At 41.2% G+C, this 25,744-nt stretch overlaps 1 protein-coding gene across 1 annotated transcript in view; it reads left to right on the forward strand.

Annotated features, from left to right (window-relative positions):
* The window catches only part of slit2 (slit homolog 2 (Drosophila)), an 87,227-nt gene extending 64,947 nt beyond the window's left edge, over positions 1-22,280 (forward strand). The window contains 26 exon segments of the mRNA XM_020602110.1: positions 223-366; positions 1,032-1,195; positions 4,528-4,678; positions 4,808-4,882; positions 5,188-5,331; positions 5,549-5,692; positions 5,795-5,961; positions 6,061-6,193; positions 7,420-7,488; positions 7,860-7,931; positions 8,664-8,735; positions 8,870-8,941; positions 9,739-9,812; positions 9,815-9,874; positions 10,991-11,115; positions 11,249-11,346; positions 12,566-12,705; positions 15,611-15,704; positions 16,423-16,560; positions 18,124-18,364; positions 19,259-19,389; positions 19,497-19,651; positions 20,220-20,451; positions 20,453-20,569; positions 20,658-20,872; positions 22,008-22,280. Of these exon segments, the coding sequence (XP_020457766.1) occupies positions 223-366; positions 1,032-1,195; positions 4,528-4,678; positions 4,808-4,882; positions 5,188-5,331; positions 5,549-5,692; positions 5,795-5,961; positions 6,061-6,193; positions 7,420-7,488; positions 7,860-7,931; positions 8,664-8,735; positions 8,870-8,941; positions 9,739-9,812; positions 9,815-9,874; positions 10,991-11,115; positions 11,249-11,346; positions 12,566-12,705; positions 15,611-15,704; positions 16,423-16,560; positions 18,124-18,364; positions 19,259-19,389; positions 19,497-19,651; positions 20,220-20,451; positions 20,453-20,569; positions 20,658-20,872; positions 22,008-22,264 (3,484 nt within the window). The 3' untranslated portion in view covers positions 22,265-22,280.
* Positions 22,281-25,744: the final 3,464 nt, after the last annotated feature.

Raw genomic sequence — 25,744 nt, forward strand, 5'->3', positions numbered from 1 at the left:
CACACACACACAAAGTTAGTTGCTCTCATCTGCAGCTCATTGATATTCTGCCGAAAAGTGCTTAGCTAAAATATTGTCACCAGAGAGGAGACATTATGACTGAATGCCATCATTCACTGACCTGTAACGTTTGAAACACTCATCCAAGAATGATAACAAGATAAACCTTCATCTCTCTCCCTCTTCCTCTCTCTCTCTCTCTCTATTACTGCTTTCTTTCAGGTTACTGAACGCTAATAAGATAGCATGTCTACGCGTGGATGCATTTCAGGACCTCCACAACCTCAATCTACTCTCACTATATGACAACAAGCTTCAGACAATCGCCAAGGGAACCTTCTCATCACTAAGAGCTATACAAACACTGTACGTTCACACACACACACACACACACACAAACAGGCCCAGTGTACACACACAAGGTGTGAAACTTTGTATGGTAGCTCGCAATTGTTATAACTTGACAACTGGAAACGTAAACAAAAATCACATATATTTTCAGAATAGCACTTAGGAAAAAAACACATCTTCATTTTTATAGTAAACAGCAGGCTTTGTCATCTGCTTTGACAATTTATTACTTCTTGTTAACTCCGCCATTCTGTACCAGTGTTCCATGGTACACATCACTGAAAAGGAACATAGTGTGTATAGCCTCCTAATTTCATCATGTTCAAGAGCCTCTGTCTGAATAAAATATTGCCCCACTAGGCTAAAAGACACATGCAGTGTATTTCATTGTTTGTAATGTCATTAAAGTAGAAGAGAATGTCTTTTAGATTTACAGGTAAAGTTTTTTTCGTCTATATAAAGTTTTGTAAAGTACTGCAAGCATCTTAACTACCGTTATAAAATAAATGTTTGATGTGGCCTGACACATGATTTTTTTTGACACACCTGCCAACTAATCACAAAGTATTTTCTGTGGCTTCACACTCAAGAAACAGAACATTTTCACAACTATATATTGTTCTCACAGCTTATGCCATGTGTGTGCGTATGTTTTTGTGCTGCGTGTGTGGGTGTATCAGTCACTTAGCCCAAAACCCATTTATCTGTGACTGCCATCTGAAGTGGCTGGCAGACTACCTGCAAGACAATCCCATCGAGACAAGTGGCGCCCGCTGCACCAGCCCCCGACGGCTCGCCAACAAACGAATCGGACAAATCAAGAGCAAGAAGTTCCGCTGTTCAGGTACACACACACATGCCATTGTATATACAGTTCATATTATGCAGTAGCTCACTTAAATGTAGCCAATATAGATGTCCACAAGACTTTACTGATTCTGATGATTCACACATGATATTAGGTAAAGACAAACTGTCCTATCCTGTGTTCTCAGTCTGTGTCTTCCTGCTGGGATTTTCCTCGGCCTCTTATTACTAACCTTATTTCACTGTTTTCATGATTTTATGGCGCCTCTTGTCAGGTTTTCCCATGGATGTATTAAGAGAGCTGGATACAGTGCTGCCCATCAGCCTTGTTTCCATTTTTTCCCCATTCTACGGGTTAGGGCTCACCAAACACTAATGCACGTGTGCAGTGGGCACCGCAGTGAGGAAGCTAGAACACTTTTTCTTTTTTTGCTCATGCACAAGTCCAGTATCCAGTATCTTTCATAAATCCATGGTTCTTCCCACACACACACATAGCCTGTGAGTGCTTTCTTATTCTAGTCTTTTTATTCTTTTGCTGTTGTTCACTTTCTCCCTTTCTGTCTCTCCATTAGCTATAGAGCAGTATTACATCCCAGGTATTGTACATCAGTCATGTTTGTGTGTAAAACACTGGCCACACTTGGTGCATGGACGCTGCACACTCAACACCTAAAGTGACTTGCCTTGACTGACACCTTCTGAATGCCAAGACATTTTCTTTTAATGGCCTAATATACATCATAACACATCACGTCGAACCAGGCAACAGATAATCACAGTCTTGTCCTTGCACCAGATTTTCAGTGGTAGCTGTAACCTTGATGATAGTGAGAAAAGAAACAGTTGGAGTATTAAGCTCAGATTGCTGCCAGCTGGGGACTGTGTGCGAGGCTCTGTATATAGGAAAACTATACTGGTACAACAATCACAGAGACTATATTCAATACTAGTCCTCCTCGCCTCTTAGCACATCTCATGATAGTTAATATGTGAGCGTCTGTGTTCGTGTCGCCCACTGCAGAACATCAAAAGGTCACACAGTTACCATGCTCAGAGGGGTGCTGGGAAATATGTAAATCAGACATGCATATGAGATCAGTAGCAGGGCTAAAGGCGGTCATTACCACAGCAGCACACATAGGAGACATGGTGTGTTTTGGATGGAAGCATGTGTGCGTATGTATGTGTCCGCTTGCTCACTACAGTCATTAACTCTGAAGCTCACCAGGGGACAGAGGTTTCAAAGCCCACATACCACATATGGGGCAAAGCTGAATAATTTAAGAACATTTGCAGTTAAAAAAAAAGTTGAATAGACGTGTTTTATTCTGTGGTACAGTCTTGGCATCGTGCCTTTGATCAATACATCTGAAATCTTCTAGTTTAATTTGCATCATTTCTTCACAGTGTGTTATTCTGACCCCCTTATACGTGTTTGAAGAAAAACTCCTGTGTGCATTAATTCCAGTTGTATCCCTCCAACCAGATCTTGTTTTAGTCTTGTGAAGACTAAATCTGCTGAAGTGATGGATGTCAAAATATGCACATAACAAAACAATGTACTTGGCTTTTTTTAAATTGCTCATTAGCATGGCACTTTTATCTGACTGTGTGTGCTTTTTGTCATGTCATGATCCCCGCCAAGACATGATAGAGTCAGACACGCTTCAGGCAAACAAGTCTGGGATGTGCGATAGATAAAAGCGCCCAACCTATGTCATGTTATGCCAGCACAATTCTCACTATTCACGAGTCATTACCCCTTCAAATGAATCACTGCCTGGGGGCTGAACACAAAAAGGTTGCATCTTTTTCTCAGTTTTTCATCAGCTTCTTTCCCTCCTGTTTAAATAAACTAGTGAAATCCCTTCTTCTTTCTCCTACTGCCTCTCTCACACACTCAGGAGTACACCATGTCGGCTGTAAGTAACACATACACACACGCAGACACACCTGATTCTCAGTCAGCTCCGAGCCCCTCCATCCCTCGTCCCCGAGCTGGCCTCTGACTTTTGACCTCCACCACAGTGACCTTTGACCCCCTCTGTGATTCCTTTTGTCTGTTTACATATAGCAGTGCTGAGAATATTTATACATGTTGCACTTTAGCACACAGTGGTTCGTATATTTCTCTCCTGATTTCTGTATCGGTGTGTGACGTTGTGTGTTGGTGTATGGTTGTGTTTGTGTTCCTAGAAGTCAGGGCTTCTGTTGCCTTTAGTGCTGCTGTAACTCTCCTCCACTGTTCCTGCTGTCCTGTGTTATGTCTGTGAATTTAGATATCTTTAGATGTCCCAGTCTCTCCTTCCCCCCTCTTTCTCTGCCTTTCCTTGACCACTTTATTATACTTTTCTCACCTGTCTGATCTGATCATATCATCTTCTTCTCCATTCCCCCTTTCTTCGTTCCAGGTGATACATTTTCTCAAGGCAGCTGGGTCTGTTTTCCTCCTGCATCTCATCCTTCATCTTACCATCTTTCTTCAAATCTTGTTATCTACATTTCTCCCTATTCTTATCCTTAGCTTTGCTTCACTTCATCTTCCCCTCCTCTTTCCTGTTTCCTTTTCCTATCCTCTCCTCTCCTACACCTCTCCATCCCTCTCATTCTTATCCTTTACTCTCCTTCTCCTCTCTCCTGTCCTCTCCTCCCCTCCTCTCCTCTTGTCCTCCTCCTCTCCACTTCTCCCTCTGTATTTCCCATCCTTGTGTTCCAGCGGAGGAGCAGTCAGTCAGCAGGTTGTTCCTTTGTGCTTGATCTAACCATGTGGCTGCCAGGTTCCTATAGTGGAACATGGTTCTGTCAAGCACCATGGAACGGCCATGCAAAACCCTACAGCAATCTCCTGTCACTCCTTGCAACCATTGTGGATGTGTGTGTTTGTGAGTGACAAATGACTGGCTGTGTGTGCATAAGCATTTTTCTGCTATGATTTCATTTCTGATTGTGTTTTGTTTGTGCTGTCATTTTTAACACTAACAGTTGCTTTGTAGTCTGACAGGACTGAAATTCCTCTGTGTTTATTTTTGTGTGGGTGTGTGTGCCTGTATACATGTCATAACCTTGACAGTTTGTATGTCTTGTGGACTTGGATCCTTTAAGGCCTTAATACACATGCAGCATTTTGAAGTAATGCTCAAGGGGGAATGTTGCATATGAGCATAATCAAGCTATGGTTTTTGAGCATGTTTGGTTCATTTCCACTTCAAATAACTGCAGTACAGCTTCTCTGAAGTGTCTCAAAATTCTTCTGTTGTATCATGGCCCTCACTTTGGCCGCCTGCAGTGTTTTTGTTCTAACAGGTACCAGGAAACTCTGGGGTTTGGAGTGAGCGTTCTGTGATGCTGTGGCTGTGATTGTGACAGGTACTGAGGACTACCGCAGCAAGCTAGGAGGGGACTGCTTCGCTGACTTGGCCTGCCCCGAGAAGTGCCGCTGTGAGGGCACCACAGTTGACTGCTCCAACCAGAAACTCACCAAAATACCAGATCACATTCCTCAATACACTGCTGAAATGTGAGTCACTACACTGTGTAGTACAAAGTGTATCTGTGTGTGGTATGGAGAAAACACTGCCTTTCATCTCTACCACCTCTGTGTCTCTTCTCTGGTGCTCTGTCTTTGTCTTCTCTTTTGCACTCTCAGACGTCTGAACAACAATGAATTCACTGTGCTCGAGGCGACTGGAATCTTCAAAAAGTTGCCTCAGCTGAGGAAGATGTGAGTCAGATTTCTCATACACATAATGCAAATAAAGAATCGCACATTGAAGTGAGGAAGTCATATTCAGGTTACACGGAGAATATTGCGATTGTACATGTTGACACAGAAATCAAAATGAACCATGTGTCTTTCTCTCTGTATACCTTACCCCCCTTTTACTCTTCATTCTATCTTTGCTGATTTTCCTCCTGGTGGTTTTGTCCTCCTCTTGTTCTCTTTTCATATTTCTTCTCTCTTGTTCTCCCTGTTTTCATTCTTATTGTCGTCTTACCTTTCCCGCTCCTGTGTCCTATTCCCTGCAGTAACCTGAGTAATAACCGTATCACTGACATAGAGGAGGGGACATTTGAAGGAGCCTCAGGGGTCAATGAACTGATTCTGACCTCCAACAGACTAGAGAACATACACCACCGTATGCTGAAGGGACTGAATGGCCTCCGCACACTGTGGGTACACATGTACATGCATATGCAATCACGTTATCCTATCAAGTGTGCATAACAGCCATTATGCTCTCACATGCTATGACAATGTCAACACACACAAGTAAAACATGGGAGCATGCATAATCGCTGGTTTATATTATCACAAATAGAATATTTTTGACAGTTTTTTCTCCAAAATACACTGTGTATTGAATCACTTGTGTCTGTGTGTGAGTAGTATGCTGAGGAGTAACCATATCAGCTGTGTGAGTAACAATAGCTTTGTGGGGTTGAGTTCGGTGCGTCTCCTGTCGCTCTACGACAACCAGATTACGTCGATGAACCCCGGAGCCTTCGACACACTGCACTCCCTGTCCACCCTGTGAGTGCAAAGAAATATGACGCACTCATACATATTTACAGAAATATGAATGTTTAAACAAAAGCCTCTGAGCACTTTCAAGTCTTTCTCTTTGTTCTCCAGGAACCTTCTGGCCAATCCCTTCAACTGCAACTGTCACCTGGCCTGGCTCGGCGATTGGCTGAGGAGAAAACGCATCGTCACCGGTAACCCTCGCTGCCAGAATCCGTACTTCCTGAAGGAGATCCCCATCCAGGATGTAGCTGTCCAGGATTTTGCTTGTGAAGATGGTGAGATTCTGCAACATCTGAAGCCCTGACAGATTTTTGTTCTATCATCCTCCCTCTTCTTTTGACCTCTCCCTCTACCTGTTCAATTGTCCCAATCAGGTAACAGTGAGAATAGCTGCTCTCCTGTGCTGAGGTGTCCAGCAGAGTGTTCCTGCCTGGACACTGTGGTGCGCTGCAGCAACAAGGGTCTCACCGTGCTGCCCAAAGGCCTGGCCAAAGAGACCACTGAACTGTGAGTTGAAGACCAGCACACCTTTTAACACTGTACACTAGCTGGTTCAACAGTCGCAGAAGTTTCATCTTTTGCATGACAGTTTACTGTACCTCAGATGACACATTTTGTCATTTTGTCATTGAGTTCCAGGTTTTTGGAGTCACTATTATATCTGTTTTTCTGTAACTAGAAAAATTACACAACAAAATACAACTACCCAAGTCAGAGTCTGTGTGAATTGAAAGGGTGGACACCTCAGTAGTGCTTATAAAGCGCTGAAATTTTGTCTGGTGTGAATTTGGGTCTAGTTTACATAGAGTTGCTCCCACCTTAGCATCAGTTGGTCTTAGAAAACTAAAGCATTTGAATCTATATTTTAACTTAGTGGAGTTGGTCAGACTACATGTGAAAAAGCACACATTAGCACACAGGCTCACAGAGACACGGGTGCATATACTGTGAGCCTGCAGAGAATTTTATTCCAGAAACTCACCTGAACACACACACATGCTGTGTTTTCATTCCTTGTGGGGACTTTACATTGACATACATTCATTTCCTGTAGGCTTATCCTAAGCTTAACCATAACCACTACTTGCCTAATGCCTTGCCCTGACCCTAACACTTAACCTAAACTCACCCTAACATTAAACCATGTTGCCAGCCTAAAACTCAGTGATTTTGGCCGAGTCCCCAAAATATGAGTGTGTTAACAGGTTTCGATCCCCATAATGTAAGTAATACAAAGGCACACACACGCACATACATTCAATCTTTGACAGAAAACCCCTGAAGAAAAATTATAGCCCTTAATTAAACTTTAGGCAAAAGGCTTGGTAGGATTTTGTACAATTTCTCTGCTTCTCTTGTGGGGGACATGCTTCTTCTAATATTACCAAAGACTTAATTAATACATGGGATTAATAGCACACTGTGACACAGTGAAGGAGATAGGATCTTAGTCGTGCATGTGTGTGTGTGTGTGTGTGTGTGTGTGTGTGTGTGTGTGTGTGTGTGTGTGTGTGTGAAAGAGAGTAAGGGTGGATATGCTGTATTAGGATTCATGTGGGGATATTAAACTCCAGTGTGTATCATGGCTATAGCAGTAATGAGTTCTCACACTAGCGGAGATCAGGAACTTTCCCACATGGTTAAATAACTTAATTGTCTCTCTTACATTTTCCCCACTTGTTTTTCTTCCCTTCTCTTTTGTCTCCAAACCATCTCTCGCTGTGTGCTCTCAGGTATCTGGATGGTAACCACTTCACTCAGGTTCCCGCGGAGCTCTCCAATTACAAACACTTAACACTCATGTAAGTCTCACCTACTGTACATGACCTCAACAAGCAGATATTACACACATACACTCAGACATGAATTCACAAATCACAGGGCCAGAGTTTTCCACACTCAAATGTACACTTCCACACCCTTTGTGACTTGGCCTGTGTGTTCATTGCACTAAAGACCAAAACTAACTGATTGATATTTCATCAGAGCTCCTTGTTGTATCACTTTTGATGTCACCTGGTTTGGCCTTGATGTTGAAGTTAACAAGTCCAGTACAGCAGCGTAAAGAAGCGCAGGCTCCTCTATTATATGCTGCATAATCTGTTTGTGTATGTGCATTTGTTTATGCATGTGTTGGGTGTGTTTTATGTATCTGTTATTGTTTCCTTTTCAGTGATTTGAGTAACAACCAGATCAGCACGTTGTCCAACCACAGCCTCAGTAACATGTCCGAACTGCTTACCCTGTGAGTCTGGCTTTACCTCAGTCCCTTTGCAATGTCTGTTTATGTGCGTATTAATGAATGCATATAGCCCAGAAATGCACAAGAAGATGATGCCTTTGATAAAATGAAAGGATGTTGTTGTTGAATTGTTAAAGTAATCACACATGAATATTGTCACATGATGACTCACAGGAGCCCATTAGAGCACTGTTAGCTGCTTTTACAGCTACAGAGCAAGGAGCCTGGAGCAGCTGAAAATATTTACAAGTAAAAGTTGAATTCATACAAACAACACCTAATAATAAATTAAGTAAAAAAATATCATTAAACAGTCAGAGAACGGAAGAATGGGCTGGTTTGGGACTGAGGGGAAAATAGCACATCTTCAATAACAGACTTAACGGTAGAATGCACACTGATGTACTGTGCAAAGGTTATCTTTCTGTAAATAAAACTGCCTAAATTTTCAGAAAAATCTGATCAAAACAGTGAAAATTGTCCACTTTGAGTGCAGTTTGTTTATATTTGTGCTTGTTACACGCATATATGCTTATGCATGTATACATTTCCAACGGGACAGATGCGTCTGTGCCGACAAGTGTGTTAAGCTGTGTGTCTGTTTGCTCGACCACTTTGCTCAGTGGACAGTGGTCATAAACAGAGCTGTGCTCTGAAATTCCTGCTCGTATTTGAAGATACTGTAAAAATGTATGCATTTGTATCCATGCCAACATGTTTATTTCGTATCTAAAGAATCCTGAGCTACAACCGCCTGCGGTGCATACCAGCGAGGGCGTTCGATGGACTCAAGTCTTTGCGTTTGCTGTGAGTATCTGTCCGACACTGAGAAACACTGTACACACAGTCAGTCTTAGACTGGTGCTAAAGACACAATCCAGACTTTTTTCTACATTTCTGCCTTTCTTCTCTTTCTTCCTCTTGCCCTCATTCTGTTGTAGCTCTCTCCATGGTAACGACATATCACTGATACCAGAGGGAGCCTTCAAAGATCTGTCATCACTTTCCCACCTGTAAGTAGCACATCACTGTTCATGTCTTTCTCTGTGATTGAAGAGTCCACAACTGCAAAATAAAGAGAACAAAAGAGCCTTTTCTCATCATCCAGAAGGTAAAAGCCTGTTCAGTGAGGCTTAAACTAAAACAGTAGTTGAGTAACAAACCAATCTACAGTCATTTCGTTTCTCCTGCCCTCGATTTACTGAAATTAGATTTAGAGCAGTTAAAAGTTTACACCTGTATCCGAAGAATACCTATTGCTTTTTTTAGAATATTGGCAGCTGATAAAAATATTTAACATTGAAATCAAAAGGTGGTAAATATAGTGAGTATCTTCTTCCTCTGAGCAACTTTTCCTCTGAGAAAATCTTTTTCCTCTTCTTCCTCTTTGTGGCCACAACAGCAAAATAGTTTTTGTAGCTACTTTCTTTAATAAATAATGAAAATCTGCTAAACTGACATTTCTGTAGAAGGGCTTTTACAGCTCAGCACTCCCACGCGTGGGTGGTGAACACAGTAATAAAGTGAATAAAATGTCTTGAAGCCTTTATATAAAAGTCAGATAAGTAACAGTGGTGGAAAGTAACTAAGTACAGAAGTGGAGGACGATGCTAATACGTTGAGTTTCCTGCTGGGGGAATACCAGTGGGAGACTGTCTGTATCCCATTAGCTTATTTAGCTCTGTACCCTGGTACTGTACATTGGTTTTGAAATGAAACTGTGTCCCTGAGGTTAAAGCGCTGACTTTTCCTGTGTTCCCTGAGATTATGACTGAACGTTGTTGTCACTCTCTCTGTCACCGGCTGGCAGGGCTCTGGGTGCCAACCCTCTGTACTGTGACTGCCACATGCAGTGGCTGGCAGGCCGGGGAAAAAGGGGGTACAAAGGGGCGACATGACTGACAAACTGCTGCTCACCACGCCTTCCAAGAAGTTTACCTGCACAGGTAAAGAAAAACAGTAACACACATACAGTACTGCAGTAATACAGGAGCACATGCCAGCAGATATGCACATGCAGAGACATGCATGTGTGTAAGATGATTATGAAAAGAAAAACACCCTTTGTTTTAACATTTGTACTGGTGAATTTTTCAATAATTCAGTGCTGTTTTACAAGGTTTTCTTTGCTTAAGAAATAGTATACTTCTCTAAAAAAAGTTTATCTGAAGTAGCAGAACATAGAGGTGCATACGCTGGACAGCAGCATATATGCTGATATTTAAATTTATATTACCCTAAGATCCAAAAACTGGCTTATGAGCATTGTGATTTTGGCTGCAACTCGTCATGTGACAAAGTTCTACTGATTGCTGATCTTTAAACCATGTTATATTACATTAACTATAAATACATAACTGAAACCCTGTTTTTAACCTAATCTAACTGACGCACTGTAGAAGTCCCGGGGCCTTGTGGTTTTCTGGTGCCAGGTAAAGCAGTCAATCATATCACAGTACTTACTCCTCAGTCTCCCCTTCCCCCAGCTCCTTGAGACAGTCCCAGCCCAGTTTTCTTGTCTTTTGGACCCTGCTTCCCTTTCAGCCCTCATGCTCTGACCAGTGGTTTGTGTCCCAGCTGTTAGATGCTGATGTTCTGTCATCAAAACAATTGGGAATATATGTGTCTTCTGTACATGACATGGTCCTGCAAATAAAATCTGTCATCTTTCTCATTTATAACCCAGTAACACATGTGTGCAACTCTTGGATCTAACCTCCACAAAACCTTGTCTTACCTAATAGTATGGAAGAGATACGTATTGTTTTTTCACTTATCAACCATTTATTAATCAAGATGTAATTTCCCAACATATATCTAATATTGTCTGATCTACAATATTTTAAAATTCTGATTGAAATGTCAAAAATGACATAGCAGGCAGGGGAATCTTTATCTCCTGCCGAAAAAAGTTGTTTTTTGAAGGTTCAGTGTTTATGCAGGTCCCTGATCACGTACAGCTGTTTACATGTTGGTAAACCTGTGTGTTATTCCCCTAAATGCAGAACATGATATGTTATGTGTTGTTTGTGTACGTGGGTTGGTGTGTCTGCATCACACAGGCCCAGTGGATGTGAGTGTTCAGGCTAAGTGTGAGCCCTGTCTGTCAAGCCCCTGCAAGAACGACGGCACCTGCTCCAATGACCCTGTGCACTACTACCGCTGCACTTGCCCCTATGGATTTAAGGTACACATACTGTGGAAAGCAAATGGGTTGTGTTCAAACTATTTTTAAACAATAAATGTAAATAGATGACAATTATAGGAAGCTGTTGTTCGTTGAAAGCACTGAGCATGTGTGGGTTTGTGTGTGCACACAGGGCCAGAACTGTGAGGAGCCCATTCACGCCTGCATCAGTAACCCATGCCATAATGGTGGAACTTGCCACCTGAAGGAAGGAGAGGGGAGCAACTTTTGGTGAGAGACTATTTAAATAAAACTTTTACAGCCTGGTTAGTTTTTATTATTATCCTGTTTATTGTGAGATTCCCAACTTAATGGAAGTGTAATGCAACACTCAAAATCTCTGTTTTGACCACTGCATGGGAAATGGCTGCAGAGTGGGGAGGTTAAAACAGACCCAGGAACTCACTCACTTTTATTCTACATTCAAAATAATGTTTAAGATAAAAACTTTTTTTTAAAGTGCAGCATTTTCAGATCTTGGCAACCAAGCTGGTGAGATCATGTCATAACTGGAGGAACTGGATACCACAGCTACAAAAATAAAAATACTTTCTTACCTGCAAATAAATAATACAGTGTACACACCCACAAAGCCATTTTTAAAAAAGAGAGTGATATGGTGAAGCATGCAAAACACAAGATATCAAACAACAGAAATCATTAAACCAGTGAACCAGTGATCATTGAGAACACAGCAGCAGACATAGCAGGTAATTCAATCAGGGATGCTGCGCCACTAATATCAGGTGGGAATGAATTTACAGGAAATAAATAGCTCGGGAGACCAGCTGTGGCCTCAGTCGGCCTCTGAGCTGGACCTCCCTGCTGTGAGAATTGTCTTATCTTCATGGGGCTGTTTAGTATTAGCAGGAGGGGAGCTAATGCCCGTCTACTCACTCCAAGAAGATTTAACAACCCACACATTCAATTTGAGAAGCTAAGATCACAGCTCATCCTGTCTGTCTCTCTCTCCATCCCTTTCCTTGCCCTCTTCTGTCTCTGCTGTTACTTTGTCATTTCAGTCTGTAGTTCCATCTGTGTGTGCTTTTTTCAAGGCTGTAGGGGGTGAATATTCATTGTGAAGAGCTGCCGTTGACTATATAATGAGCTATTAATCTGCTCTAGTGTATGCTGCATAAGAGCTTTTTATTAAACCCATAATATACCTCTCTGTATGTATACGCATGTGTGTGTGTGTGTGTGTGTGTGTGCGCAGTAATAAACCTGAGTGGTACTCACAGAGCTGAGGCTCGCTCACGTTAACAGAATAATGACTCTCTACTGGGGATATGAAGACGGAGCTGACACTGCTGTTATGAGCTGGATAGCCTGTGTTTGAGCGTCTGTCATCAATAGGTCCCAAAGATTTCTGTTGACAGTGTTCTGTACGATATATTGCCCTGCTCATTTGTGTGTGTGTGTGTGTGTGTCTGCCACTGCGTATTCACAGGTGCGTGTGTCCAGAGGGCTTCGAAGGCGACGCGTGCGAGATCAACATTGATGACTGTGAAGATAACGACTGTGAGAACAACTCCACCTGCGTTGATGGAATCAACAACTACACGTGCATGTGCTCACCAGAATACACAGGTAACATGTTAATGAAGAGCTACGCGGTGGGAGGGGTCACTGGTGCCAGGAGAGTTTTTGCCCCATTCTTTATTTTCATTTCAGCTTTTTCCTTTCAACAGTATCCTTAATGTCACCTGACACAGAGACACAGCACTCTGCTGGATGAGGCACAGATCCAACAAAATTTGTGTTATTTCATCTTTGTTTTTGAGAAATTATGTTTTTGTCATTTTGACTTGACTGATGGCTCAAAATATTATAATACCCATGAGCCCCAGCTGCAGTTGCCATGGAAAAGAGGTGCGTATCTGACTGTAACAAAATGGCAGTTCTGCAGTCCCAGAGTTCTTCCAAAAAGATTTAAAAGTCAATCTATTTAAAGAGTAACTTAACACTGCATTCACTTTTGAGAGTGAGTAAATTACATGTTCTTTTTGTTTCACTCTCTGTTGGTCCTCTTCTCATTTATAATGTTTGTAGCCACAGAAGTTATTTTTTGGTTTCATGAAGACCTTGTGTAATTCTGTTTACTTGGTCCCTCACACATCTGTGAAATAAAAGCTTTGGTAAACCACAAGGTGACGTCACATTCACCTTTGACCCTGACATATAAATACAACATCTATCAGCAGTGTGGATGCAGATTGTTTTTCAGTTTCCTCATTACTATGATCTTTAGCTTTCTCCTGCAGTTAGTGCTACACTTGCCAGAATGATTAGTTCAGTGATTGGATGTCTCCTGCCAGAACTCGCAGTGGGAGTCACCATTAATGTCTCCATTGAAGTTTTATTATACACAGGCTCATACCTTCAAGGTTTTCTCAAAGAACCAGGTATTTTTAACACAGTTGCGTCTTTTTTTGTACTGATGAGTTTAATGTTGATCTAAGCTGCAGCAGTGTTCCAACTGTGAGTCACATAACATTGTCTATAAGAAAAATGAAGACACCAGAAGCACCTCCTCTCACTCTGTAACTCTATTGTTTCCACTGAGACACGCATACATAGATAAGCAGAATCTTTTTACAGTATTGAACTGCGCTCAAATCGTGTGTTTTCTGACTAACACTGGTCTGCTGCTACTCATTTGTCCGCTTTTGCACTGTTGCTAATCATGTCTGACTGCTAACCTCTGTGGTGGTGTTCTCTCTCTATCTTTATGTCTCACTCTGCTTTCTGTCATCTATTGTCTGTTTTGTTTTGTTTTGTTTTGTTTCGGGGGGTTTTTTATGTGGTTGCAGCTGCTACCAATGAGGTGGAGAGAGGTTAGTCTGTTCTTCTCTCTGTTCCTCCCTCCCTCCCTCCTTCCTTCCTTCCTGCCTTCCATTCCTTCCCTCATTTCCTGTGCTTTTTCTTGTGTTGCCAAAAAATGTCATATTCAGCACGGCAGATTTCACATACTGTACTATATGCAGCCATGCTCTGTGTTAACAGCGCACATGCTTGATGTTCAAACAGACCACTGAGTTTATTTTATTTATTTTGCTTGCTTACATGTTGTTACCATGCTAAAGTCCAAGTAAACTGTGTCATAATAGTCCAGGTAAACATTTGGACTTTAAAGGAGAAGGCTGATGAAATTTAATATTTTTGCTATCTTCCAAAATTCCCATGAAAAGACCAAAGCCAGAAATATGTTTTCCATCTCTCACTGCTTTCCAATTTCCCCAGCCTGTCTGTGGGACTCAGCCCCAGGGACCTATATTTTTTAAAATGGGTCACAAATACAACCTTTTGTTTCTGAAACAGGAGAAAATAATGCAGTTGGTGGGAAGTACTCTCAGCCATAGATTTGGTGCTTTATTGAGTATTTACAGGAACAAGACGGTGTAAGTGGGATTGATTCAGAATAAACTACAGTGTCCATCTTCATCGTAATGAAGGAACGTGTCACCCAGTGCAAGAGTGTGGCTCAGTTCTATGCTTTTAGTAGAAGTTTTGGAAAACTGTGGCAATAACTACATAAACACAACTTATAATGATTCTTCATTTTGGTTTGCTGACAAGAAAAATAAAAAATATCACCATCCTTCTCTTTTAAAAATGGAATTTAGATGTCCCACAACAAGGAATGCAAGCTGAAGAGAATGTGCTGTCTGCTGCCTGCAACATAACTATCTGATGGATGTAATGCCTTTTTATTAGCTCATCACACTATGCACATAGGATGGACACATTATACAAAGAGCTGACATATAAACGAGGACCAAGAATGAGAATTTCCATTTACAAATAAAACTTTATTAATCTGATTCCTTCAAAGCTCCAAAGCACAAACATGCATACACATCTCCCATCATTTAACACACATCCTCATTGATCCCCAAGTGTTTATGTGATTATTCCCAGAGTAGACTGTCAGGAGTATTGGTTTATTCCCTGATGCCTCATCAATAATTCGTTCAGAGGTTCAGGAACACTCGGGAATATCACCATCAGAGATTAGATCATTTATCAGACCACTGTGTTGGTCCTGGCTCCAAGAGAGTCATCCATCATCACAGCACACACACACACAGACTCGCGGCCATCATTTACAGGGTTCACACATAAACTTACATTCATTTTCAGGAGACTTACCCTAACCTTAACCAAAGCCAACACTTACTCTAACCTTACACCCCACCATTTTTGTAAAATTTGACCAACTACTGGTGATGCCCAGCCTCCAGGCCCTATAAGTAGACTGTCAGTACCCCGAGTAACTCCTGGATTTCAGGTCCCACAAACACATAAAAACAAGAGCACACACACACTGAGTCTCAGTCATACTAAGAGTCAAAGTAGAAACACAGTGTGAGGCAGCTGGAAAATACTGAGATGCTATAATTTCACTTATCACTGACTGTATGCAAAGTACTGAAAAGGTGTTGCGATGATTGTTCATGCTTGTGCGCGCGCATGTGTATGTGTGTGTTTCTAGGGGAGTTATGTGAAGAGAAACTGGATTTCTGTGCTTCAGAGCTGAACCCATGTCAGCACGGCTCAAAGTGCATTTTGACGCCTCAGGGATACAAGTGAGTGGACTGCACACACACACACACACACACACAGTCATGCAACATACTCTACAGGCACATGCACGTAAACACACATATATGTAAAGTTGGTGGAGTGAACAGTGTCTTCTTCTTTCTATCATCCAGGATTTGAGTACTTAACTTTCTTACACTGAAATAAACTAACTGCTGATTTTTCCATGCAGAGATAAGCAATATGTTTGTATGTGTGTTATTGGGAAAGTGTTGGGAGTGTGATTTTGGCTCTGTTTTAAGGTTTCCTGTCCAGATTTTATCTGAACTTTGTTTTAGTTTTACTCCCCTGTGATGAGTGCTGTAGTCAGCATAGTGTGCATGTGCCTTTGTGCACTGTTGTTAAGTTTGTGTAAATTTATCAACATTTGCAGTAGATGTCTGGAACTCGGTGTTCTTCATCAGACATCTTTAAAAACATGTCTAGCTGTCTTTACACCATTAAATTCACCTTAATTATTTCAATTCACTGTATTCTTGCACCTAGTTAAGATTGAGATGGGGGGGGAGTAATTGTACCCTCTAAACTGTTTGGGTCAAGAGAGAATTGGTATGTTTTCCATACAAAAATTTCTTCAACACAAGCAATTAGAACAAATCTAATCAACAGACATCTGTGTGTGCAAGGAGCAGACAGCAGAACCAAGTTTAGTATCAACACACATTTCTGTGTTTGTACATGTGTGTGTTTGTATGTGTGTAGGTGTGAGTGCACGCCAGGCTATGTAGGTGAGCACTGTGAGCTGGACTATAACGACTGTGAGGAGAGCAAGTGTCAGAACGGAGGCCAGTGCATTGATGCCGTCAATGGCTACACCTGCGTCTGTCCAGAGGGATACAGGTGAGGGAACACATCAGAGCAGGAACGTACACATACTGGTCATATCAAAGTACTGTTTCCTTGACAAACAATATCTGTTGTGTAGTGCATTGTGTTTATTTCGTTGCATTACTGTCCACCTCTGGTGTGTTTTTTTTTAGCATTCCTAATAGATTCAAATGTTGCATTACTGACCACCTCTGGTGTGTTTTTTTAGCATTCCTAATAGATTCAAATAGTCTTTACGTTAGTTTTAAGTTAGTGATGTTTTCCAAACTGAAGTCATCAATTGTTTGACCTTCATCTCTGCTATGGCAAAAAATTAAAGTTGGCTTTTTTTTGTCTTTTTTTCTTTTATTTTATGTTTTTCTCCCCCATACATAATGCTAAGCTTGTATGTGTTTACAGTGAGTGGTGTTGGAGGGCTCCCTCGTGTTCATTGTCTGTTGTTGCAGTGAACACATTATTATCTACAGACAAGTGACAAATTAAAGGCAAAGCTGGAATTAATGAGTGGTCTCTCCCAGGACGACAATGCCTCCATCCACAGGGTAAAAGGGGTCACTGAGTGGTGTGATGAGTATGAATATGATGTGAATCATATGACATGGCCTTCACAGTCACCAGATCTTAACCCAGTTGAACACCTGTGGGAGGTGTTGTTAGACAGTGTTAGACAGCGTCTCTACCACCATCATCAAAACAAAAGAGGGAATATCTTTTGGAAGAATAGTGTTCATCCCTTCAGTGAAGTTCTGAGACTTTCAGAATCAATGCCAAAGTGCACCAAAGCTGCTCTGGTGGCCCAACACTTTATGTTGGTTTTTCCTTTAATTTGTCAACTGTCTGTAACTAGTGTAAGTTCTCTTTCACAATTTTGGGAGGACAGACTATTGAAAAATTTTCCTCCACATTGAGATGTTCAGGGTTTTGTATCCCAACCAAGTTGCTTTTGATTTCTTTAAGCCAGTCACCTCTAAAATCTCAGATGTCCAACTGTACTTGAACATACCACATAAGAGAGTTTTTTCCCTGCAGTACAGCAATTTTCCAGTAATACAATTATGAAAAGCAAAAATAAAAACAACACACTGGCACTCACACAGACAACCAGTTAAAAGCAAAGTTTTTACTCACTTCTTATAACCATGGCTAAGTGGTAGGCTTTTTTAAAGACTCAACACATAAACACAATTTAGAAAAGCTGCAGTAACAACAAAAAGCATTGGAGACAGCAGAGTCATGCAAGGGGTTAGTATAGCAGAGCGACACCAAGTCCTGTCTTATTTTCACTTGATTTAACAATTAACAATGTTTAAAACCATTATTAATGGACCTTTAACTATCTAGAAGTACATTTACATTGCATACTGAAATTATTAGAAACCGTTAAGGTTGTTAAGGACATTCTTAGCTATGATTAGGAATCCTTTGGTGTTCCCTGCAGTAAATTGGAGTATTGCTGCACCTTGTGCTTAATGTATCACATCAAACTTATAATTAAAAGAACAGAATTTCAGGTATAATTACTATAATCAGTGTGTGCATGTGTGTGTTTGTGTGTGTGTGATTATATGTGTCCAGTGGGTTATTCTGTGAGTTCTCTCCCCCGATGGTCCTTCCCCGCACCAGTCCCTGTGACAACCACGAGTGCCTGAATGGGGCACAGTGTGTTGTTGTGGGAACGGACCCCCGCTGCCAGTGTCTCCATGGCTACGAGGGTGACCGCTGTGAGACACTTGTCAGTGTCAACTTTGTCAACCGCGAGTCCTACCTGCAGTTTCCCTCCAGTCTCCTGTCATCACAGACAAACATCAGTCTACAGGTGAAAACTTCATGGACTCCGATTAAGTGCAAGTTTGAGTTCTGGTTAAGTTACCCAAAATTTCACAAACAATGTGAGGAGAGAAAGAAAAGTTTAAAAATGTATAAACATTTGTGTGGCAGAACTTTTTTCTTTTTGTGCCCATTAATCATCTCACAACCTTTCATGTGATCCTTTGGAGGGGCCTGGCCCGTGGGTTGGGAACCGCTGTATTCAACTACCTACTGTAACTTCATATGAAGTATTCTAAACTAGACCCACCATAGCACTAAAATTCTGCCAGTATTACATATCTATCAATGTAATGCATAGATTAGTGCCCATGTTTCTGCTCAACATGCAGCTATAGTCAGTATTTTTATCATAAGAAAATCAAGTGACTGTGAAAATGCCAAAGGCATTGCTCTCCATGATAAACCTACAGAGAATTGCTGCTGGTGAGCATACAGTAGTGAAGCATTTTAGCAGCTAAAGAACCAGATATTTCCCTCAGGAGCTGGTAGAGGCCTAGTCCTGGTATGTGTCTCTCTGGTATTAGCATATATATATACTGTATTTTGGGTCATAGAGATTAACACAAATCAGTTTCATTGGTTAGATAATATTTATCTCTCTTATGTATGCTAAACATGAGAGGCACAAACTGTGGCTAGTAGAGACCAAAAACACAGCTAAAAGAGTGAATGATTTTTTTTTAAAGCAACTGTTTGTTTACAGTTAATTTCTGCTGCCCCCAAGTGGTCCAGAAAGGTAATTGCAGGTTAAAGTACATTTTGCTGATTATACTGTGTAATAGGTACAGCTGTAAATCTCAGTACACCTGGATCTGAATAATTAATCATTTTCTCCACTGTATGGAGCACCATTTACATGGACACCCTGCTGTGTTTTCAGATTGCTACAGATGAGGACAGTGGTGTGTTATTGTATAAAGGAGACAATGATCACATTGCCATGGAGCTGTACAGGGGACGCCTCAGGGTCAGCTATGATACTGGATCCTACCCTCCTTCTGCGATATACAGGTACACTCACTTACAAACAGAAAACAACAATCCACGAACTGATGCCACATTCATGTAATGGATGATCAAAATGTTTAGAAAGAGTCTCTCACTTCTCTCTCTCTCAGTGTGGAGACAGTGAATGATGGCAGCTTCCATGCTGTGGAGTTGGTAGCATCAGACCAGACTCTGTCTCTGTCCATTGATGGCGGTCCTCCCAAGTCCATCAACTCCATCAGCAAGCAGTCCACACTCAATATCGACTCTCCACTTTACCTTGGAGGTAAGAACCTGAGCACTTTGTGTGTGTATTGTATGTGACAAAACCTTGATGTGCATTTTGATCCTGATTTGAAACTCAAAACTCACTAGAAATAACAGTACCTTTCATCAGTTTACAAGTTTGCCATTTTTCTCATAGAAGGGCACAAAGGAACTAAACTTTTATCAGTGTCTTGATTACTGTCTTAGTGGAGTACCCAAGAAAATATTGTTTAGTGGTTTAGTATGACATGTCTTACTGTGTGTCCCTTAAGGATCATGACTGAGCCTTTGGCACAGAGATTTTAGCTGTTCCCTGGCTAAAACTCCTCAATGGTGCCAGAGGAAAGAGATGTCACAGTCATCATAAATAGACATTTATCTTGGCATCAACAGAACTAGTACATCTGGTTTATCTGTCCTCTCACTTTGTTCTTTTGTTATCTGACATTGCAGTATTGCACAAAGCCTGTTATATTTTATATAAAGATTTTATATTAATTTACTATGTGTGTTATTTGTATGTATTTAGATAATGTGTCTTTGTATTAATGATACTCTTATCTCTAATTACTTGTTTTTTCCTCCAGGGATGCCAGAGCGTGCCTCAGCCTCTGGGGGTCTGTCAGCCCTGCAACACAGCTCAGGTGGACGCAATGGCACCAGCTTTCATGGCTGCCTCCGTAATCTGTACATCAATGGGAAGCTCCAGGACCTCGGGGCTGGGCTGAAGCCAGGGGCTCCAGGCTCTGAGATGGCACAGAGCACCACCAGACAGTGGCTGGGCCAAGGGGTAGAACCAGGCTGCCCGCCCTGCCAGGCCCTGCATCCAGGGTGACTGCCACCCAACAGGGCATCGTGGCTTCACCTGCACCTGCCACCCGGGCTGGACAGGAACACTGTGTGACCAGCAAGTCAGCAACCCCTGTGATGGCAACAAGTGAGTGGCTTTAGTGCTATGTGTAATCTCCAGGCTTTGAATCGCTATATGGATTTGTATATCTTTATCTTATCCCGCCACCCTACAGGTGCATCCATGGTACCTGCCTGCCAATCAACTCCTACTCTTACTCCTGTCGCTGCCAGCCTGGGTTTGCTGGCGTCCTCTGTGATGAGCAGGACCAGGATGAAGCTAACCCTTGTAGCCTGTCTCACTGTAAACATGGCAAATGCAGAGTGTCGGGCCTGGGCAAGGCATACTGCGAGTGTAACAGTGGATATACAGGAGAGGCATGCGACAGAGGTGAGGAAAACATGGATGCATGTTTGGAGAGTATATGTTGGGTGTGTCTGCATGTGGAAATTACCTCTTACTTCTCACATTCCTCTAAAAATAATTTGTAATGTTGTTCACGCTTTTGAATTTAGAGCATGTTTATCTTAAGAGAAACTCCTCTTAGTTTCTGTTTTTCCTTTAATATCTCATTTGAAGTTTCTCACCTTCGTGTGCATGTCTAACAGTGTCTACTGTCTCTGCATTAACACTTCTAACTCGTTGCTTTTTCAACTCAGCCTCTCCCGAGCTTCCTCTTAATCCCACATGGGAGGTTACTCAGGTGAGACTGCCCAGACACATTTTACTGTTAGCCTTTTTTGTTCTGATTTTATTCTTGTTCCTCTCCAACGCAGAACTAAATAGCTCTACCCATTGCCTCTGCTTCACCTCATTTTCTCATCAGCAACATGTTGCTTGAGTGGTTTTATTTATTTATTTAAAATTATGTGTTGTAAAAATGGCAAGTCAAGGAAGTCACAATATTTTATTTTAGAATACCTGTTTTTAATTGAACTTACATTACCGTTTACATTAGACTAAAGGTAATCGCTCAAGATTTTTATTAGTAACATATTCAATTTGTTTTTAAGCTAAATCTGAAAAGAAACAGGTCAGAATTTCATTTGTACCAATAAAAATAATAAATAAAAACAATTTTCTGTACGAGATAACTTTTCTCTATTACCCAATAGTTCACTTGTTTGTGAAGAAAGATTTATGTATTGTGTCATCAATCATGATGTCCCTTATCCCCATTTGGGACTGTTTCATTGTATGGAGCATACATTTTGCTAAAGCCAATTGATTAGTCTTGAGACCCAACAGGTTGGTTTGGCAAATGTACATCTGGTTACCTTTCCCATCTCCAGTGCAGGTTTTATATGAAACCATATGGGCCTGTCTCACATTAAGAAAAGGAGGCACTCCCAAATGGGGCTATGTGTCCCTGTCCTCTTCCTGATCTTTCTATGGTCCACTAATGCCTTGAGTTACCATAATGTTCTCACCCTCACGATCAATTTTGTCATCATGACCTTGTCCCTTCAGAGTATCGTTAACATCATTCATGATTTGTAATCTTTCTGTTGGTTCATCCCTGCAGAGGTGGCCTGCCGAGGGGAACGGGTCCGAGATGTCTACCAAAGACAGCAAGGCTACGCGGCGTGCCAAACCCAGGAAAAGGTCTCCCGTCTAGAGTGTCGAGGTAGCTGCACAGGGGGGACAGAAGGACAGGGGACCTGTTGCACCCCCCTCCGCAGCAAACGCCGGAAATACACCTTTCAGTGCACTGACGGCTCTTCTTTTGTCCAGGAAGTGGAGAAAGTGGTCAAGTGTGGCTGTACAAAGTGTTCCTCATAAAAAAGAAAAAAAAAAAGAGAGAAAGACAAAACTTTCGGCAGATTTTCCCCCTCTCCAGATGTGTTCTGTGTTCCTGCCTTACTTGACCCTCGTCCCTTTTGTTGTCCAAGGTCCCAGCTCCTCTTGAGAAAACCCTCCACCCTCCACCGTCCTACCCCCACCAACACTCTTTTTTAAAAACCCTGAAAATAGTCAAAAAAAAAAAAAGAATTTCTTTTCTTGCCAGTGCTGGACTGATCATTGATGCTTCCTTGGTGGGAATGTTGAATTTTATTGTAAAGTACAAAAAACAGACTTATTTTTTATTATGAAGTGAAGAAAAAGCCAAAAAAAAAAGAGTTGACTTTTTCCTTACATCTTCTTCTTTTCATCGGTTATGATGACTCCAATTGTGTGTGTGCTGCACTGTCTCTTCTTCCCTGGAGGACTGACCGGTCACTGACCGCTTTCTGTAGACTTCATGCTTCCTGTCAGTGAGTTGTGTGTTTTAGGAGTAACTTTAACTGGTCATACCACGGACTCACCACTAGGAGGGGCTGCATTAAGGAGAGGGTGGGCAGTGATAGCCCCATACAACACAAGACACCACCTCTGTAGTCTGCGGCCTCCTTTCTCAGACCTCCTGAGCCTTATGAGACTGTGAAGCCGATCCCATGCACAGCCGTGCTCAAGCTTGTGGTACTTTATACAGCTACTGAACAACACACAAACACACAAACATACAAAGGCTCTCACCTGTAGAAGAGTTGCATATTACCTGTCAGGTTAAATACACTTCTTTCTGTTTATCCACCCCAAGTCATGAATGACAAGTATTTATTGTATCATAAATACCTGTACTTATTCATTAGATCCCCCATGTATCAATCTGATACTTTTAATATATATTAATTTATATTTGTCCTTATTTTTGTATTAAAACGACATAGTCTGTCAAGATAGCTGAACTAACAAAATGGTGTCCTTTATTTTGGTTGAAGAGAAGTTGTTTTTTGATCACTGAAACTATTGTGCTTGCCAGAGACCTTAGTTACATTTTAATCTGCAAATGTGACATGAAGACATTGTATATTTTTGTCGCGTTTCCTGAGAGTTTGTACTGTGCCATTACCAGAAGGTCTTTATATTAGAGTATAAATGTATAAATAATTTCCCTACCTATGTATTTCACAAACAGATCTTGTGAGTAGTATTGACCCTAGAGGATGCTTAGAACTGTTTTTATCTTTTTAACAAATTTATGCTTAAAGAATACTGTGACTTTTTCTAAATGAAACTACTTTGTTAGCCCCTTGGTTTCCGACGTTAACATGTTGCTGCTAAGTTTTTGTACCGTAGACTTGGATCCAGATCTGTATGTTATATAGAACTTCCTGCTCCTACTGTACAGGGGCACCTTGTGTAACAGATAATTATGACCCACCCACCTCTACACATGTGCATTGTGCTTTATATCCCTCCCCCTCCTCCATCCCCAGACTAATGTCAGTTCCCTGACTGATGTTTGTTTATTAAACACAATATTTACCTCACACTCCTCACTTTTGCCTTTTTTGTCACACTCACAGGTCCAGGTCAGAATTGTTCCCCATAACACATTGAAGAGAATAATTCTTAAGGTTTTGAATCACTGTACTATGTACACTGTGCTCTTCTATTATTCTTTAAAGATACTATATATAAAAGACAATGCGGCAGGAGCTTGTCTTCATCTTCAGATTTACCTCTTTACCCTGCTCTCTTTCTAATTAATTATTTAGTATTATTGGTCAAAAACGGTTAAAAACACTTAAGTACATTCTGCTGTTTTGATTTCATATGGCATTTTGTTGGAAAGTGCAGGTAAAACCCTTTAAGTCTGTACATGATTGATGGATTCCATGTCATCCATTACAATTAGTGGCCATTTAAAACGTGTAAGTGTAGGCGAGGTTGACCCTTGACAGTTCTGCCGATGTGTGTGAATGCTGTGCACTTGCTAAACGCTTCCAGTGGCTTTTTTGAACTCCCTGTATCAGTCTCGCTTTCCTTCTCTGCCTTGCTTGCAGCACCACATTCAGGTTGAGCAGGTGCGACCCATTTAAGGTTTCTCCAGTTGAACAGAGCTACCCTGGGAGTTAATGTGTTGAGCTCCGTTTGAGTGGCATAAAAATGAAATAAGGCCAGTCATTAGTCAGTTGGTAATAGATTTAATCACTTCATCATTGCACAGAGAAAAGATCTCCACACACACACACATCTCTGAACTGCTGCTCAAGTTGGGCCTGTAATGACTTTTCTAACTCGGTAACCTAGATGCAATTTTGAAAAATTTATTTAACATCTGTTTTATTATTCCTCTTTTCCTAGGTGGTGATGCCTATAGCTGATGGATGTTCTGATGCAGTTTACAAGCCCATTACACAACCATAAAGCTGCACACAATCTTCCCTTATGGAAACAATTGGACAGTATACTCATGTTTTTTCACTCCTGCATAATCAGAATAAACAGACACAAACATGTTTTCATTGGTGCCTCATAGAAATAATAATAAATGTGTTAACTGCATACTTTTCAGTGGAACTGGAAATGAGCACTTTCCATTACTTGTTGGACTGATTCATAATATGTGGTGTCATGTAAGAGAAGGCCAATAATTTGCTTTCTTGCTTAGACTGGATGACAAAATTGACCCTACTCTCAGGTCTGCAGGTGGTCTGGCTCTGTCCAGAGGTAAAAAGCCCAGATGGGATTGTTTTATTTAGGACAGGTTTAGGTCTCAGGTAATAAACTCGACTGAGTGGCATTTGTATTCTGTTTTGTTATACTGTAATTTTGAATCATGTACATTGTCAATTTAAACTTTTTTTAACCAAGTAGTTTGAACTACTACTACTACTAAGTAGCTTTATATAACAAAACTAGATTTCTCAGTAGAGTAACTGTTGTAGTTGTTTTTTCTGGTGTGATGTACTACAGTACAGTACTGGTATATGCAAAGCCATGCTTTATAAGTAGCTTCTCCAACACTGCATGTAAATGTCTTCGCAAATCCACACAGAAGGTGGTTATTATGGGTAATTGTAGGCTGCAGAGGCTGACAATGATTGGGTGTCTATCCAAATGTACAGTAGCCTCTACACACCCAATATTGAGATCATCTCAAGATTGTTTTATCAAACCAAACAGGCATATTCAGTTTTACTATTAGCAGTCAGCCCGTCTAACATTGCCACGGTCTTAGGTTATCTCTCGTACACGTCCGGCCATTTGAAGAATTTCTACAACAAAGATCTACAAAAGGTATGTGGTTTTTCTTATTTCTCTAACGTGGTTGGCTCTCCTTTTAGATGTCCACTGCACAACAATGATTTTATTTCTGTCCTGGATATCCATCAGTCAACGTAGTGCGTATAAAAGGTAAGTATCAGATCTCTCTGTCTTTTTCTATCTGTCTCTCATTCAAAACCATGACCCCGGTGTCATAACTATTTCTGG

The sequence above is a fragment of the Monopterus albus genome, unplaced genomic scaffold, assembly GCF_001952655.1.
Source record: "Monopterus albus unplaced genomic scaffold, M_albus_1.0 scaffold54.1, whole genome shotgun sequence".
NCBI lineage: Eukaryota > Metazoa > Chordata > Actinopteri > Synbranchiformes > Synbranchidae > Monopterus > Monopterus albus.